At 42.1% G+C, this 19458-nt stretch overlaps 1 protein-coding gene across 6 annotated transcripts in view; it reads right to left on the reverse strand.

Moving 5' to 3' along the window:
- Positions 1–19458, reverse strand: part of LOC135310875 (activated RNA polymerase II transcriptional coactivator p15-like) — a 21944-nt gene continuing 2486 nt past the window's right edge. For 3 of the 6 annotated variants that reach the window (XM_064439965.1, XM_064439968.1, XM_064439966.1), the window contains exons 3-5: positions 17919–18038; positions 5400–5508; positions 1–325 (exon numbers count right to left, since the gene is read on the reverse strand). In XM_064439965.1, the coding sequence (XP_064296035.1) occupies positions 246–325; positions 5400–5508; positions 17919–18038 (309 nt within the window). In that variant the 3' untranslated portion in view covers positions 1–245. The other 3 variants (XR_010370834.1, XR_010370835.1, XM_064439969.1) reach the window with 3 other exon arrangements.

A 19458-nucleotide genomic window follows, 5' to 3' on the forward strand; every position in this document is an offset into this window, starting at 1 on the left:
TGCTTTACATATTATTTATTTTATACCATGAGGTAAAAGCAACACATTTGCTTTTAGCAAAGCGTACACAAATAGCCTCACTCAGAATATACTTTTAATGCACATAAAAAAGTATTCATCTTACAAATCGTTTTGCAATCTAAATATACAATAGCTTGGAAAACAATATTTTAGAAAACAAAAGACAACGTAAAAAGACCACTTAAAAGAACTAAAATGATAAAGGTTTCTGTATGGTTCTGTATTTACAGTTTTCTTACTGCATCATCAATATCAGAAATCTGTTCCTTCAGCTGGTTCCACTGTTCTGGATTTAAAGAAATACCTGAAATGCATTAAAAATACATACTTAAGACAAAACAAAAATTGTAGTGCAGGATCTTGCATAATTACTGTCAAGGCTGGTTTCATACACAAAGTCTATGTCATGACTATTGATGCTTAAGCTACCTCAAGTGTAATAACTACCTCAGTTACAAAGTTAAAGTACTCATTTGGAACACCAGTTTAACGTTAGACCTTAGTTTATCTCTGGACAAATTTAACTTACAAAGGAAATGAGTGCAGTATAACAAATTCATTCACAAGTATTAGGCTAAACACAGGAAGTGAAATACAGCTCTGGCCTTGACAGAAGGCAGCACAAAAGAAATAGGAAGTCAATTGTATTCCTGTTGGCTCCTAAAAGCTGTACCTCTGTAGACTGAACTTCTATGCACTTTTAAAGTACCATAATTCTGGTCTTTTGGTTTTTTCCTCCTGTTTCTTAAAGCACTATAAATAACATACTATAAGTAACGATTTGGAGAGACACTGTTCTACTCCCTAGCACTCGCAAACCAACATGGAAGTTATTTTTTCACTTCAAGTTCACTATAGCTTCTAGTGACATTCAATCAATAATTATTCAGTGCCCCACAACCTATCTCCTCAGTTCTAAATTTGTACTTCCTCAAGTTCAAGCCCAGGCACATGTTTCCTTTGCACTTTAGTCTCCTCATTCTTCCCCTAAAATCTCTATGCAAGTACAGACTCATAGGCCTACCTCTCATACTCTCTCCAGCAAGGCTCTTCTACTATTTACCCCCACCCTCCCCCCTCAGTGATCAGGCTTCCTTCATTGCTTTCTCCCTGTAGGTGGAGCAGGACCTGAAAACACGTGAAATTTTGAATTCCATTTTTGGGGCTCATCACCTTCCCCCCCCCATCTACCACCACTGTCTTATCAGAGCAGCAAGCAGTCTGCATGGAGCTATTCTAAGCAATTTTCCACCAGTCTTTAGAGGGCAGGTTTCTTTTTAAAACAGTTAGGCCAGGTGCCCTAACCATTACTAGGTGACCAAATATCAGGATGCCGCTGAACAACATATCAGATAAACTGCATGCAGTTTAGACCTGCTGTTGGAAACAGTCTGACACAATAATTCTAAACTGTTAGATTTTTTTTTTCCCTCTATTTCTTACACAATTTCAACTGCTCATACTGGTTTTGGGATAACTAGATAAGAGGCTCATAAGTGCATCAATGGAACATTAGACTCACATACTGTATCAGGTTATTATTAGTTTTATCCTAATAAAATTCAGGTCTTTTAGCCATTGTGATAAACATTTCTAACCACATAATGTAATTTTTGTCACTTGGCATACCCATCAAATTTCATTGTAGTTTACCACTCAAACGGCATATAGTTTTGATTTCTACCTCAAAACACACCAGTTCAAAGTCCTTACAGGTTGGAGCAATCTTCTTTTGTTAAGTAGCAGCAACACATCCAAATCAAGAATTTTTCCTGTACAGTACCAGTACACCTGCTCATACAAACCTATTATCAGTAATAATTTAAGAGCTGTTGAAAACATTTCTCAATCTTTCCAAATGTCTATTTGCTCCTGGACACACTAGGAGAATGTAACAAACCTTATGCTGATTCTACATTAAATGTCTTCAATCTCTAGGACAGAATGTTTTATATTTACCTCTTTCCTTGACACAATATGAAGAATTATTAAAAGTAAGCTTTTCTAACAGAAGCAACATGACATTAAGGAAAACACTACTACTGCAACTATCCTTGCATTCCCATCTTCAAGGTGGCAAAGTTCTGAAAATGATTCAGTGAAGGCATGCTATAAAAAGTAGGTATGGGAGTAGCAATTAAAGGTACAACAGCTTATGCTGTGTTACAGATTAGAAACAGAGTACCAAAACCTGAACGCTTGAGGTATTTTCACCTGAAAAAAATTTGAAGTGTTTTTTACAATATTAGTCACATTAACTAATTATTTTAATCTAAAATTTGACAGAAATTGAAAATAATAATTGTTTTAAAGAAATTAACATCTTATTACAAATGAACAACAAATCTTTTCAGTGACTTCTGAAATAAGAAATCCAACTGTAATACAAGCAAGAAATGGAGTTAAGTTCATCAATGGGAAAATGTATGGCTATGTATAATTCCCATACCAAATTTGCTTGTATTTGATACCATTTTCCCATAAATCATGGGGGATCCATTTAGGAAAACAGACTCAGGCCAATGAAACCACTTTGCTTTTGCTATAATCTACAGATAAAACTAATAATTTGTTAAAGTAATTGAACTTTTTTATAATTTACATTAACCTAACAATACCATGTAGTAACAAAGTAAGCACAAAGCAAATTTATCCCCTACAAAGGAAAGGGAAGTAACCTGAGCAAGAGGCCCCCTTGGCTCAACCATGACCTCCTGGGTCTACTCAGATCCAAAAGGGAAGCATACCAGAGATGGAGAAGTGGAGGATTATCCGTCGAGAACTACAAGGGCATTGCCAGAGTGTGCAGAGATGCAGTTAGAAAAACAAAAGCCCAACTCGAATTGAAACTGGCCATAGATGTAAAAAATAACAAGGGTTCTTCAGGTATGTCAACCACAAGCAGAAAAAGAAGGAAAACATAGGCCCACTGTTAAACAGAAAAGGAGAGTCAATCACCAACGATGCAGAAAAGGCAGAGGCCCTCAAACCTTCTTCACCTCTGTCTTTACCAGCACCGTTGGATCCCAGGCTTTGGGAAGAAAATTGCCGATTGATCCAAACACTGACCCACCATCAGTGAAGGAAGAGTTCGCACATGAATTATTACAGGAGCTTGACCCCTACAAATCAATGGGCCCTGACGACATCCACCCGAGGGTGTTGAGAGAGCTGGCTGACATCATTGCGAGGCCACCCTTCATAATCTTCAAAAAGTCGTGGAGAATGGGGGATGTCCCAGAGGACTGGAAGAAGGCAAATGTTACCCCTAGCTACAAGAAGGGCTCAAGGGAGGATCTGGGTAACTATAGGCCCATCAGCCTTACTTCAATCCCTGGGAAATTTATGGAACAAATCCTCCTGAGGGCAATCACAAGTCAAAAGAAGCACGTGATAGGGAAAAGCCAACATGGCTTCACTAAGGGCAGAACGTGCTTGACAGATCTGGTGGCCTTCTATGACAAAGTGACTTGCCAGGTTGACATGGGGTGGGTGGTGGACACTGTCTACCTGGACTGCTCCAAGGCCTTTGATACAGTCCCCCCCAGCCTCCTCCTGGAAAAATTAATGCGTTATGGCCTAGACAAGTGGTCTGTACAGTGGGTGGGGAATTGGCTGACAGGGCACACCCAAAGGGTGGTGATAAATAGCTCCTTTTCCAAGTGGCAACCTGTCACAAGTGGGGTCCTCCAGGGATCGATATTGGGCCCAATGTTATTCAATATCTTTATAAATGATCTGGATAACAGGATCAAGTGTAGCCTGATGAAGTTTGCAGATGACACCAAATTGAGTGTGGAAGTAGACACTCCAGAAGGGAGAGCTGCTCTGCAGGAAGATCTGGATAGGCTGATAGACTGGGTCAGCAAGAACCTTATGAAGTTCAACTAGAACAAGTGTAAGGTCTTGCACCTGGGAAATCATAAACCAGGAGTGCAATACAGATTGGGATCCACCTAGCTGGAGAGCAGCATTTGCAATGTAATTTAAGTAAGTTCTTTTTAAAATCCTTATTGCAGCCTAAATACTTCAGAAGGCATAATGAAGATCTAGAGTTTCATTCTCATCCTAATGAAAGCTAACAAAGATGTTTTGGCAAAGCACAAGACAAATCAACCAAAGGAACTACTTGTATCATCGTTATCACCTTTTCCTTACTGACCCTCTGTAACTGTAACGTGTTTCAGGGAAGTTTTAATAAGTTGATTCTCACAGGAAGAATTACCTAGAAAATCCCTGATCTTCATGCCTGTGGGACTGCAGCTTCTGATCTCGAGTATTGGTCTGTTTCTCCAGGCAATGTGCCAAAAGTGTTATCAGCAATTGTGTAATATTCCAAAGTTTCCCATTTCATTTAACCTGAAGACAGGTCTGATGTACTTTTCACACATTGCCAGGATATATCTGAAACCCACTGAATTCCCAAAGGTTCTGAAAACTTCATGCTTCTCAACAGCAAAGAAAACACTTCAATATTGACAGGTTGGCAGGGAAAGGACATACTTTACAGATACTCACCGTGGTGTTTGAGTTCAGGCTCAAAAGTGAAACCTTATTCCCTCACCTATAGCAGACCAAGATGTGTTGACCAAAAATGGGTCAGTGCACTGCTCTACACACTTTCAAATATGTCATGGTAGCAGCTCTGTGGAAAGGGACCTGGGGGTCCTGGTGGACAGAAAGCTCAACGTGAGCAAACAGTGTGCTGCTGCGGCCAACAGGATGCTGGGTTGCATCAGAAAGGGCATCGCCAGCAGAGAGAAAGAAGTCATTATCCCACTCTACTCAGTGCCTGTCAGGCCACACCTGGAGTACTGTGTACAGTTCTGGTCCCCTCTATACAAAAAGGATGTGGACAGGCTGGCAGGGGTCCAGAGAAGGGCCACCAAGGTGATCAGAGGACTGGGGAGCCTGCCATATGAGGATAGGCTGGGAGAGCTGGGTTTGTTCAGCCTTGAGAAAAGGAGGCTTAGAGGGGATCTCATCACCATGTACCAGTACTTAAAGGGTAGCTACAGAGAAGATGGAGACTCCCTTTTTACAAGGAGTCACATGGAGAGGACAAGGGGGAATGGACACAAATTGCTCTTGGGGAGATTCTGATTGGACACCAGAGAAAAATTTTTCACAGTGAGGACAGTCAACCATTGGAATAATCTCCCCAGGGAAGTCGTTGGCTCGGCCACATTGGACACTTTTAAGATTTGGCTGGACAGGGTGCTGGGCCATCTTGTCTAGACTGTGCTCTTCCTAGAAAGGTTGGACTAGATGATCCCTGAGGTCCCTTCCAACCTGTGATTCTGTGATAGAAAACTGATACACAGGTCTCTAAACTGCAGACAATGTTTTAATACAAATAACATGAAGCAGAACAATACCTTTCCTGCCGGGCTTCATTTCACCTTCTTGATCCATCCAATATTCTCTAATATCAATTAAGACTTTCCCTTTAAAGTCACGAACACTGACATACCTCATTTTGCCAATCTGTCAAAACACATATAAGGACATCTTTTAGATATTTTACATCCTTCACTTTTCCCAGCAGTATCAGACTTGGACACGTGACATTGCACACTGCAGCTTATTATAGACACCAGAGAAACAACTAGATCAAGAGCTTAATCCAGAGTAGTCAGTAGGCAAATAATGACAATATAAGTGGATGAATGACTTAAAACTAGTTGAGCATTCAATGCTCAATACAGAAGTGACTCCCCTAGAATAAAAATACCTATATTCTAACAAGCTTACGTCTTACAAAACCCACTAATTTACTCTTTTCTGAAATAAAATTTTGCCTTTATTATAACCATCATTGTTAGTAGCAGCTGTAAACAAACAGGAAAGAGGGAGCTCTACTCCCAAATCTAAATTTTAATCCATTCCATATGAATATCTAATTTAATTTCTGTACATATGAGATAAACAATTTCTAGAGGGGTGGAGGGTTTGTTTGTTTTGGGCCTTCCCCCCCCCCCCCTTTTTTTTTTAAGCACAGTAAATACAGATGGAAATGAAAGCAAGCCACCAACTGTCCCATGCCTGCTCCTGAGTCCTCATGTCACTTCATTGGAATGGTGGTTAAGAGACTATCGCACTGTACCAGATGTTTAAAAAAAAAATCTAAATACTTTAAGTTTACCAGCATGTAGCACAATATGAAATGACTTTGGAATTTTATAGCCTCACACCACAGTGGCTTAGATGAATTATGAGGGCTTTTTTTTTCTTAAGACAAGAAAAAAGGGTGAGGAGGGGAAAGGAAGAGAGACAGCATTACACTACATATTTAGGCTTTATCAAATTTCTCAAAATTTGATTAAGAACTACTCATTCACATAAATTCAAACTTTAATGTGAATTTGAGAATCAGAAATTAGATCATAAAAACACAATCAAATACAATTCATGTAAGAAATTCTTAGTATTCTGTATGTACCTTCTGGATACAATTTATGAAGAACGAATACATTCAAAAGTAAGCAGTTTTAAAAATAAAATATTCCTTCCTGATAAAGCATTAGTTTTAGTTTTCAACTTCCTTAATTTATGCATCTTGCACTTTGACATAATTTAACAGAGAGCCAAACACATCTTACTAGCATTAAGCCTGACCAGAAAGCATGAACAACTCTCCAACCAATTAAAGTAATCCACAGATGTTTAAGCCATAAAAGCTGGGTTTTTTCCCACAAAAAAAAAAAAATAAATATATATATATATATAACACTAAGCAAATATAAAACATACTTGAAGTAATTTTTTTCTTATGCAGATCATGCTAAATTTACTCTAAAACTTATTTTAAAACAATTGGGACATCTTTAGATACCATAAGCCTGAAGCAGTTGTTTTCCTACTTCAAAGCATCCATTAAAATGAACAAGTTTATGAGATCGTATTTTGTGACTGATTTATTAAATACTTCCACAGTACTACAAATTTAACATTCAAAAATAAGGTACAATGTCACAGTAGCCAAGTTCTTTCAGACGAAAACTTGGTACCGTACCCAAGTCCATCAGCACTGCTGGCAAAGGATACACAAACAACATTTCTTGGTTTTACCCTATAATGCTTCAGTGACTTTTAAGGTCACCTCTAAAACCAGCTTCAAGCAGTAGTACTCCATAACGTCTTTTTTTTTCCAGGTCTATCAAAGACTATTAGTGCATTGCCAAGTAATTCCAGATTTGCTCTAAGAGACAAAATCTGATACAATATAGCAGATTATAGCTGCAAATGCAGTAAAAGGGTTTAGGATTTGACTACTGAAGATAAGACTACATCTTAACTCAACTACAGTAAGGCAAGGGGCAATAATACAAAGCACACATCATTTAATCAGTAAGTCTACCTTAAATGTAAACAGTTCCATATGAAAATGCTGAAGTTAAGTTAGGTTAGGTTTTATACCACCGTCTAGATTTCAGCTGAATGCTCACATTAAGTTTCAAATGCTTAGTTGAACTCTATACAAAACAGTTGCCACTGCTAAAAAGCTTTAAATAGGCTTCTAAAGTATGGTTTAAAAACCTCAATCAAAATCTAGAATTAAGTTAATGTTTCTTGAAGTTCAGTTACCTGCAATTCTGACCTTGAATCATTTCTGAACAATTCTTTGTTCATGCAGCAGCCGATAGTCCTAGAATAATTTCAGTGATCTAAGACACCTTTGTATCTCTAACCACATTAGTGTTCCAAGGGCTGCACTGATTTATAGCAGGGTAGTTACTGCAGTTCAGCCTTCATAGACAAGTTCATATGCTTTTTACTAAGTATCACAGCTCCTTAGATATACTATTCTATTGAATTAAATAAATCAGAAGACATTTAAAACATTATTTCCAGGTTTCCATTTTTTAGAATAAAATGCACTGAATTGTGTCTAAGTTTCTTTCACAGCTATGCAACTGGACAAGTTTCAGCAACCACCTTCTTCGCCATTTTTCCTCCTATTTCCAGTTTGCCTTGATTAAACTGTATACATGCTGTGGAAACAGAAACAGCAAAAGCAGCATCCTTCTTTCTTAGCTGATAACTATATGCATAGCATTAGAAGAAGCACAATAAGCTAATATAAGCGCCTAGAATAGAGTCCTGTAAACAGCTGAGATCTGTAACACAGCAAATTGGTTTAGTACATTAATTCTGAAACTTAGGTGGTCACCAATGCATTTCACAATCAATCACCTTCCAGCGTATCACAAACATACATTTATCTACTTTCAGGAGCCTATGATAGGTCAAGACATTACACTTGGAAACTGGAGCACTTATTTCTCACAAGTCAAAAAGCAAATTTGACCCAAATTAAAAAAAAAAAAAAGGGGGGGGGGGGCCCAAAACAGGCAAACTACTTTTGAAATAACAATTTCTGTGGAGTCACATCATGTGGTTCTGCTCTGGATAGTCATTAATACTGCATCCTGACAGTATTAACAAACCTTATCCAAATCAGGCATAGATTGAAAAATCCTGTCATCTAACCAACCAAAGCACACGATGCAGAACTCATGTTGGCTCCAAGCCACAGACAGCAATCTAACGTATCAACACTAAACCCTTCCACATTAATATGAATAATGCTTGTCCTTGGGGCCTCTAGTCATCACAGACAGGAGTAAGATAAATTTCCACACCCAACTGCGCCCAAATCCTTTAACAAATTCCAAAGTATACTAGGCTACCTATAAAACCTAAAAAGGCCAAGACATGCAAATAAAATACACATGGTCTCTTATACTGAATTAATTCCCTTCTACTTACAATTATTCTATTCTTCATAATTAGTTTCAAGAATACCATTACACCAATAGTTTCAAACAAAAATAATAAAACATAGATCTTTATGAAAATGCTGAATCTTCTGAGTAGGGCAGTGTCGTGGTTCAGCCTCAGCTGGCAACTGAACACCACGCAGCCGCTCGCTCACACACCCCCCACCCCACCCCTGTGGGATGGGGAAGAGAATCGGACGAGCAAAAGAACTTGTAGGTTGAGATAAGCACAGTTTAATAACTACAATAAAATGATGATGATAAATGATTATGATAATAATGACAATAATGTTAATATAATAAAAGGGAAAAGGAAGGAAAGGGAAAACAGGGGAAAAAACACAGAAACACGAACGATACAACCGCTCACCACCCGCCGACCGACGCTGCCCGTCCCCGAGCCGCGATTGCTCCCTCCCTCCCTCCCTCCACGGGCCAGCTCCTCCCAGTTAGCATACTGGGCATGACGTTACATGATATGGAATATCCCTTTGGTCAGTTTGAATCCACTCTCTTAGCTGTGCCCCCTCCCCTCCCAGCTTCTTGTGCACCCAGCAGAGCATGGGAGGCTAGACATGTCCTTGACTAGTATCAGCGCTGCCCAGCAACAGCCTAAACATCTGTGTGTTATCTCAACAGGTTTTTTTTTTCCATGCTAATTTCAAAGCACAGCACTATACCAGCTAGAGTGAAGAAAATTAACTCTATCCCAGCTGAAACCATGACAGTATCCACCCCTTATTCCATATCATTGACATCATGCTCAGGTCCCATACTATTCAGTACAAATTCAATAATCCCTATCCATCTTCTCATCCTTTAACTATATATATATATATATATATATATATATATACACACACACACACACACACACAGATTTTCATTTATCATTCCACTAGTCTATGGAACACCCCTGTAGAATGCCTGTGAAATGTCCATTGAGTTCATTTAGTCCATGACTTTGGATTTCATCTCTTGTAAGGGTCCTTCGGAGTGGCGGTGTGCGTGGGGTCAGATTGTTGCATGTCAGTCCTTGTTCCATCACCGCTGCACTGGTAGTTCTTGTTCTCTCACTGCTGCACTTTGCTCGGTTCCATTGAAAGTTCATTTGCTATTATCATTAATTGGGAGATTCCCACCATGATAACATTCCATTGATGCAACCATAGTAGTGATGACATACAACATCATATAGCAATTAACAGTATATTATTCAGTTCATTGGCTGTTTTCACCCAAAATTAAATCCCCCTGGGGTACACACCGGACTCCTCCATCCTCCCGCATCACCCACCAAGTGCACCCAGGTCCTCGAGCAAACGCAATCCCACGAGTGGGTTTGCCTCTGCTGGAAGCAGGAATAACCCAGACTGTCTTGCCCAGCATATTTTTTATGTGCACTACAGGGACTCTATCCCCTTCCACAGTACGTAAGGATTCTGATTGGGCAGGGCCAGCTCGCCTGGCAGATCCCCTTGTGTTGACTAACCAGGTGGCTTTTGCTAAATGTGTATCCCAGTGTTTAAATGTTCCAACCCCCATTGCTCTCAGTGTCATCTTTAATAGTCCATTGTATCTTTCGATTTTCCCAGAGGCTGGTGCACGATAGGGGATGTGATACACCCACTCAATGCCATGCTCTTTGGCCCAGGTGTCTATGAGGTTATTTCGGAAATGAGTCCCATTGTCTGACTCAATTCTCTCTGGGGTGCCATGTCGCCACAGCACTTGTTTTTCGAGACCCAGGATAGTGTTCCGGGCAGTGGCGTGGGGGACAGGATAGGTTTCCAGCCAGCCGGTGGTTGCTTCTACCATGGTGAGAACATGGCGCTTGCCTTGGCGGGTCTGTGGGAGTGTGATAGAGTCAATTTGCCAGGCCTCCCCATATTTAGATTTCAGCCATCGTCCCCCATACCACAGAGGCTTTACCCGCTTCGCTTGCTTGATTGCAGCACACATTTTATATTCGTGGATAACCTGCGCAATAACGTCCATGGTCAAGTCCACCCCTCGGTCACGAGCCCACCTGTATGTTGCATCTCTCCCTTGATGGCCTGAGGTGTCATGGGCCCATCGAGCTAGAAATAGTTCACCCTTATGCTGCCAGTCCAGATCCACCTCAGCCACCTCAATCTTGGCAGCCTGATCTACCTGCTGCTTGTTTCGATGTTCTTCAGTGGCTCGACTCTTGGGGACGTGAGCATCCACATGCCGTACCTTTACAACCAGGTTCTCTACCCAGGCAGCAATATCTTGCCACAGTGCGGCAGCCCAGATGGGTTTGCCTCTGCGCTGCTAGTTGCTTTGCTTCCACTGCTGTAGCCAGCCCCACAGGGCATTTGCCACCATCCAGGAGTCAGTATAGAGAGAGAGCGCTGGCCACTTTTCCCGTTCAGCGATGTCTAAGGCCAGCTGGATGGCCTTTACTTCTGCAAACTGGCTCGATTCACCTTCTCCTTCAGCAGTTTCTGCTACTTGTCGTGTAGGACTCCATACAGCAGCCTTCCATCTCCGGTGCTTTCCCACAAGGCGACAGGACCCATCAGTAAACAGGGCATACTGCTTCTCCTTTTCTGGCAGTGTGTTATACAGTGGGGCTTCTTCAGCATGTGTCACCTCCTCCTCTGGTGATATTCCAAAGTCTTTGCCTCCTGGCCAGTCCATAATCACTTCCAAGATTCCTGGGCGACTGAGGTTTCCTACTCGAGCCCGCTGGGTGATCAGTGCAAACCATTTACTCCACATAGCATCAGTTGCATGGTGTGTGGAGGGGACGTTCCCTCTGAACATCCAGCCCAGCACTGGCAGTCGGGGTGCCAGGAGCAACTGTGCCTCAGTACCAACCACTTCTGAAGCAGCTCGGACCCCTTCATATGCTGCCAATATCTCTTTTTCAGTTGGAGTATAGCGGGCTTCGGACCCTCTGTATCCCCGACTCCAAAACCCTAGGGGTCGACCTCGGGTCTCCCCATGTGCTTTCTGCCAGGGGCTCCAGGTAGGGCCATTCTCCCCGGCTGCAGTGTAGAGCACATTCTTTACATCTTGTCCTGCCCGGACTGTCCCAAGAGCTACTGCATGAACTATTTCCCATTTAATCTGTTCAAAGGCTTGTTGTTGTTCAGGGCCCCATTTGAAATAATTCTTTTTCCGGGTCACTTGATAGAGAGGGCTTACGATCAGGCTGTAGTGTGGAATATGCATTCTCCAAAAACCCACAACGCCCAAGAAAGCTTGTGTTTCCTTTTTGCTGGTTAGTGGAGACATGGCTGCTATTTTGTTGATCACATCCATGGGGATCTGACGACGACCATCTTGCCATTTTATTCCCAAGAACTGGATTTCTCATGCAGGTCCCTTAACTTTACTTTGTTTTATGGCGAAACCAGCTTTCAGGAGGATTTGAACTATTTCCTTTCCTTTCTCAAAAACTTCTTCCGCTGTATTGCCCCACACAATGATGTCATCAATGTATTGTAGGTGTTCAGGAGCTCCACCTTGTTCCAAAGCATTATGGATCAGTCCATGGCAAATGGTAGGACTGTGTTTCCACCCCTGGGGCAGTCGATTCCAGCTGTACTGGACGCCCCTCCAAGTAAAAGCAAACTGTGGCCTGCACTCTGCTGCCAGAGGGATTGAGAAGAATGCATTAGCAATATCAATTGTGGCATACCACTTGGCTGCCTTTGACTCCAGTTCATATTGAAGTTCTAGCATGTCTGGCACAGCAGCGCTCAATGGTGGAGTGACTTCGTTCAGGCCACGATAGTCTACTGTTAGCCTCCACTCTCCATTAGACTTCCGGACTGGCCATATGGGACTGTTAAAGGGTGAGTGGGTTTTACTGATGACTCCTTGGCTCTCCAGTCGATGAATGAGCCTGTGGATGGGGATCAGAGAGTCTCTGTTGGTGCGATATTGCCGCCGGTGCACTGTTGTGGTGGCGATCGGCACCTGTTGTTCTTTGACCTTCAGCAAACCCACAACAGAAGGGTCCTTCGAGAGACCGGGCAAGGTAGACAGCTGTTTAATTTCCGCCGTCTCCAAGGCAGCTACACCAAAAGCCCACTTGTACCCTTTTGGGTCCTTGAAATACCCTCTCCTGAGGTAGTCTATGCCAAGGATGCACGGAGCCTCTGGGCCAGTCACAATAGGGTGCTTTTGCCACTCATTGCCAGTGAGGCTCACTTCGGCCTCCAATACAGTTAGCTCTTGCGATCCCCCTGTCACTCCAGCAATGCTGATGGGTTCTGCCCCTATATAGTTTGATGGCATTAAGGTACACTGTGTGCCGGTGTCCACTAAAGCTCTATATTCCTGTGGGTCAGATGTGCCAGGCCATCGGATCCACACAGTCCAGTAAACCCGGTTATCCCTTTCCTCCACCTGGCTGGAGGCAGGGCCCCCCTAGTCCTGATCATAGTATTCATCACTCACTTCCGGTAAATATGAATCACAGGTGTCTCTGTTAAGATCAGTCAGGCCATCAGCACTTCTGCTCCTCTGTCTAGAGAATTGCTTACGGGAAACTGGGGCAGCAGCTCTCCTGGAGAAACTTCCCTGAGTAATTGTTCTCCCTTGCAGCTCACGTACCCGTGCCTCTAAGGCTGAGGTAGGTTTTCCATCCCACTTCTTCATGTCCTCTCCGTGATCACACAGGTAAAACCATAGGGTGCCCCGTCGTGTGTATCCCTTCTCTTGAGCCAAGGGACGATTACTCCTAATGGCTGAGATACTGGTCCGTACTGGTGGGGAGTAGGACCTATCTTCTTTGAGTTGCTGGACCTCTCGGGACAGTTTCTCAACAGCAGAGACGAGCGAGGAAGAGAGATTCGCTTCATATTCCCGGAGTCTATCAATCAACTCAGCCACCGTTGGTGTCTCGTCATCTTTCCAGGACATCACTGCCAATGAGTTCGCATACGAGGATGGTGCGCTCCGTACAAACTTCCGCCACATGGGTCGTGTGCACTCAGCTTCATCTGGATCTTTGGAGGACTGTTGATCGTCCAGGTCACCATAAACCACCTCAAGCACGGCTAATTCCCTTAGATGCTGAATGCCTTTCTCCATGGTCGTCCATTTTCCTAGGCGAAATACAATATCTTCTTTGAAGGGATACCTCTCTCTCACCGCGGACAGGAGCCGCCTCCAGAGGCTGAGGGCTTGTGTTCCTTTTCCAATTGCTTTATCAATGCCCCCTTCCCTAGAGAGGGATCCCAGTTGTTTGGCTTCCTTCCCCTCTAATTCCAAACTACTGGCCCCATTATCCCAGCATCGGAGCAGCCAGGTGATAACGTGCTCACCTGAATGACGCCCGAAATCTTTCCGTATATCCCGCAACTCACTCAAGGATAGAGATCGGGTAGTTTCCGTTTCTTGTACACATGGTTCCTCCTCCTCCTCCTCTTCTCGTGATGGCCCTGGTTCCTCGTAATCTCTTTCTAAACGAGTTGACCTTCTCTTCCATGATTTCTTCTTGCGTATAGGGGCGACTGATACTGGCACAGGTTGGTCCTGTGGTTTACCTGCAACGCTCGTCACCGGGGTTGGAGTAGCCGCAGTGCTCGTCACCGGGGTTGGAGTAGCTGCAGTGCCTGTCGTAGGGGGTTGGGTGGCCGCAGTGCCTGTCGTAGGGGGTTGGGTGGCCGCAGTGCCTGTCGTAGGGGGTTGGGTGGCCGCAGTGCCTGTCGTAGGGGGTTGGGTGGCCGCAGTGCCTGTCGTAGGGGGTTGGGTGGCCGCAGTGCCTGTCGTAGGGGGTTGGGTGGCCGCAGTGCTTGTCACGGGGGTTGGAGTACCTCCCTTCTCTTTCCCTTGGGGGTACTGAATAGTGTTAAATAGGGCTCGATAGGCATAAGCCAGACCCCAGCACATGGCAGTGATCTGTATCTCTCTGGAATTGCCAGGGTGACAACATACTTCCTCCAAATGTTCTACTACTTTTTCAGGATTCTGCACTTGTTCAGGGGTGAAGTCCCACACCACGGGGGGGGTGCCCACCGTCTTAGGCATTTCCCCATACTTTCCCACATACCCTGCCACGCATAGCTATCGAGCCTTGGGACAGATCTCTGGATTATATTCTTAACTTGCTTACTAGCCTTAGACAGATCTGATACCACCTGCCAAAGCAATATCAACAGATGTATCTTAACTACCCAAGGATGTTCAAGATACTGAAAAGTTGTTGTAATGAGGGAGGAGACATTACATAAGATAGTAGCTACGGTGCCATTCTGCATTTCCTCCATAAAAAACTCCTCAGAGGAAGAGGTATAATTGCTAATTGCCTCCATGAGGTGGTAGCTGTAGTACAGTAACGGCTTCCATGCAAAACCTAAATAACCAATAACAGTCAAGGCCAGTGTTTTAATAACACGTCTCCTAGGCAAAATATCTCTAATCACTGCAGAGCACAGCCAACTGACAAAACCAACAGCAAGTTTTAACATGTACTTTACAATCAGCATGGTAAAGACTGGACAAACTAATACTGCGAGCAGATTAATCAATGCTGTGACCAGCAACTGTTATTATCTCAAACCCTTCATGCCCCACATTGGGCGCCAAAAATAGACTGTCGTGGTTCAGCCTCAGCTGTCAACTGAACACCACGCAGCCGCTCGCTCACACACCCCCCCACCCCACCCCTGTGGGATGGGGAAGAGAATCGGACGAGCAAAAGAACTTGTGGGTTGAGATAAGCACAGTTTAATAACTACAATAGAATGATGATGATAAATGATTATGATAATAATGACAATAATGTTAATATAATAAAAGGGAAAAGGAAGGAAAGGGAAAACAGGAAAAAAGACACAGAAACACGAACGATACAACCGCTCACCACCTGCCGACCGACGCTGCCCATCCCTGAGCCGCGATTGCTCCCTCCCTCCCCCAGCCAGCTCCTCCCAGTTAGCATACTGGGCATGACGTTACATGATATGGAATATCCCTTTGGTCAGTTTGAATCCGCTCTCTTAGCTGTGCCCCCTCCCCTCCCAGCTTCTTGTGCACCCAGCAGAGCATGGGAGGCTAGACATGTCCTTGACTAGTATAAGCGCTACCCAGCAACAGCCTAAACATCTGTGTGTTATCTCAACGGGTTTTTTTTTCCATGCTAATTTCAAAGCACAGCACTATACCAGCTAGAGTGAAGAAAATTAACTCTATCCCAGCTGAAACCATGACAATCACAATGAGCTCAATATTAAGGGAAGCTATATACTTTAAGAACATAGCCCAAAGGTGTAGAACAGCAAATCACTAAGTTTCACATAATTTTCTGCCACTCCCACACACAATATGGATGCCACAGAACTTCTGACTATTCTATGAATACTTTACAGCCTGATTTCCATCAACTGAAGCCACACTTGTAAGTTATACTGCAGTCACTTGTACAGAGATCATTTTACTACCATGGGGAAGCAGAAAGGAGAGTTTCTAGTATTACTAATAGTCCTAGAACAAACAAAACCATACCTAAAAAATAACATGCAACTAGCATGCTCTGCTCTCCTGGGGGGGGGGGGGGGGGGGGGGGGGAAGTACCCTCAAACCTACAATGCTACTTCTACACTGAAATTGTGCATTAACTAAGATGCAACTGAAGCTGATATAGCATGAAAAAAAAAAAGCCCACAATGCTTCATGTAACACAATAGGAAATCTAAAAAAAAAAACCAAACAAGCCACTTTTGTTGTTGAGTAACTAAAAGGCAAGTAAGAGACTAAGGAACACCGATGTTTTAGGTCAAGGTGATATTGACATTTTCTCTATATTTTACTCAACACCGGAAGAATAGTGCTCTTATCAGACTAATGAGTTCTCTACTGTCTGTTTTTCGTAACTTTTTATTTTCTTAGGTCAAAAAGGCTGAAAGAAGTCAGAGCACACAAATACTTTTGCTTTTATTTGAAAGGGGGTTTTGGGGGGTTGGCCCCCCCCCCCATCAGGAGAGCATTAAAATTTTTAATCTTTTTCCCCAAGGCTGGAACTTCTGAACCTATTACAAACATAGCATAAAGCCTATACATAGGTACATAGGAGGTTTGGGGGGTGGGGTGGGTTTGTTTTTGTTGAGTTCTAACTGCAGTTCACCTCATTAAGCGTAGAAGATACTATCTCATTTTTAGCTACAGGGATCAAAGCATTCCCCAACAGAACTAAAAATATATTCTTCATTCAGTGGGGAAGTTCAGACATTGATGCCCAGTGTCTTAAACTGAAGCTCTCCCTCCAATTATACATGAAGAGGAAAGTGAGAATTGATGCTACAGCCCAAAACCATTTATTTTGCCTTACTCAGCATTGGGACCATCTTATTAGGCACCTCTCCCATACCCTTTCAAACTTAAGAACCTAAGTCTAAGAATTTAAGTTCCTTTCCTATCCCTTGACCCTTTTCAAGCCACCTAGTCACAGACATTAAATAAGTCTTAATCCGCACCCCTAAAACAGGTAATTCCGAGCTACGCATATTCTTACACAACTTTCAGCACACACTGCTACTGCCTCAGCTAACCCCAGGAACTGCAACACCCTGAATTCACAAATACTTCTTGCTACTGAAAATGTACATTCATCCCATCTTAAAAATAAAGACAATGTCAAAAATTACAATCTTTTTGGATGTTCAGTGAGAAAAACCTGCATCAAAAAAGGAACAAACAAAACTTTTTCCAAGACACTGTCTTATAAGACAGAAGCCAAGTTGCCCTTGACCTAGTTAAATAGGAATGAAGAGTCCATACTTTGGTTTCCAAGAACCTTTCTTTCAAGAGCCTGGATTAAAAAACATTTTCATGTAGAGACTGTCCTGATCTAATATTTACAGTATACTCACAGTAAGTGCTGTATTTACAGACAAAATGACTACCCAGAAAGTTACTATGGGCAAAGACATAAGGGTTAGAATCAATTGCCAGATTCTTTTACTCTACTGAAACCTGACAAAGCTTTTTCTGAGCATCTCATCTGCATGCTAGCATCGCAATCCCCTTTGGCCAAGCACCATGCTATTAAGATATTCAGATCACTTAATAAAATTTATACTGAATATGATGTAAATGGTTACCTTAACCAGGCTCTAAGAGAGTCAATTTTACCTGAAACATATTCTCATCTCTGTTACTGTTTTGCTTAGAAGAAGCTGCACCCTTTGAACTTTCACCAGTCTTTTGTTTCTTTACAGGCTTTTCTGGAGCTGCTTGCTTTTTCCGCTTTGCCTTGGAGCAAGAATAAAAAAAAAAAAAAGAAATGCATGAACCACAACACATTTTATAAGTTACAAAAAAGTTTGGATTAGAGGTCACAAACTACTACTATGCAATACACATTATCACCTTCCTTCTGTGAAGGCAGGTATCCAATACTGTACATTTAGACTGGAATTAAAAAAAAAAAAATCTTCAAGTGAGCCTAATTCTGTTCCCAGTGAAGTTTACCATAATACTTCGCATTTAAAGAGAATTGGATTAGATCAAAATACACTTCAAAAAGCCTACTCTTTTTACACAGTAATATTGTCAGTTCAGTAGTTTTAATTAAAATTTTAGTCTGTTGGAAGCTTTGCCTTCCTTTCCACTGAGTGCAATGAAAAATACAGGACAGCTAACAACTGTTTGGGGGGGTGGGGGTGGGTGACACGGACAGACACACGACAGGGACACGACAATGAGATAATGAAGAAAGGATCTGGAAATCAAATCCAGCAGAGGAGTTGTTTGTTGGTTTTGTTTGAGCTTTGGGGGGTTTGGGTTTTTTTGGTTATTTTGTTTTTGTTGGGTGGTTTGGTTTTTTTTTAATTGGAGTCCAATCTCTGTCCATAGCATGATAAACTAAACACTTTTAAAACATTCAGACAATATCACCTGTAAATCAGATTACTTTACTAGCAGACGCTACAAAGTTACTATTTCTACTAATGGTTATATAGTAATCATGCCTACCCCAAGGAAAGAATAATACAAAGATACCAAAAATTAGTCTCACCTGCTAGAATCATATTGTAGATAATACCTTTTAAAGACAAAACAGTTCCAACAAATATGTGAGGTTGTCAGGGGAAAAAAAAAAAAAAAACCCAAAAACAAAACCCACCACCTTACTGCCCACAGAAGCAGACTGTTGTTTTCAGGAATACATTTCCCTAACAACAAAAAAATCACCTGACCATTTTCTCTTATATTAAGAATGGACAAAACACCTAATTTGCTAAGTGCAACCAAGTCACATTTGAACCAATTCAGTAAAGCAGACAGTCTCTTCGCATACTGCACTAAAAGACCTGATGTCTGCATTACCACCTAGCATTTCTTAAACTGAATGCAACAGTGAATTTTTTTTTTTGTTTGTAATGACTGGTACATCTATACAAACTTATAAGTTAAATAACTATTAAAAATAAATGAACACTAAATTTATACATCTAAACAGTTAATGTTAAAATTATCAACTCAGACATTCAGATTGGCACAGCTTTTAAGTGAGAAACTAACAGATAGTATTACAGTAAATGTAAGAATCTGAAACAGAGAAAAAGAGCATGTGAACAAGATATGCAAGTGACATGGATGACAAGGGCAAGTAGAAGTTTTTGTTTTGGACTTGCAAATAATCCAGATACCAAAATGAAGGGGGTGGGGG

The sequence above is a fragment of the Phalacrocorax carbo genome (genome assembly GCF_963921805.1).
Source record: "Phalacrocorax carbo chromosome W unlocalized genomic scaffold, bPhaCar2.1 SUPER_W_unloc_4, whole genome shotgun sequence".
NCBI classification, from domain to species: Eukaryota; Metazoa; Chordata; class Aves; order Suliformes; family Phalacrocoracidae; genus Phalacrocorax; species Phalacrocorax carbo.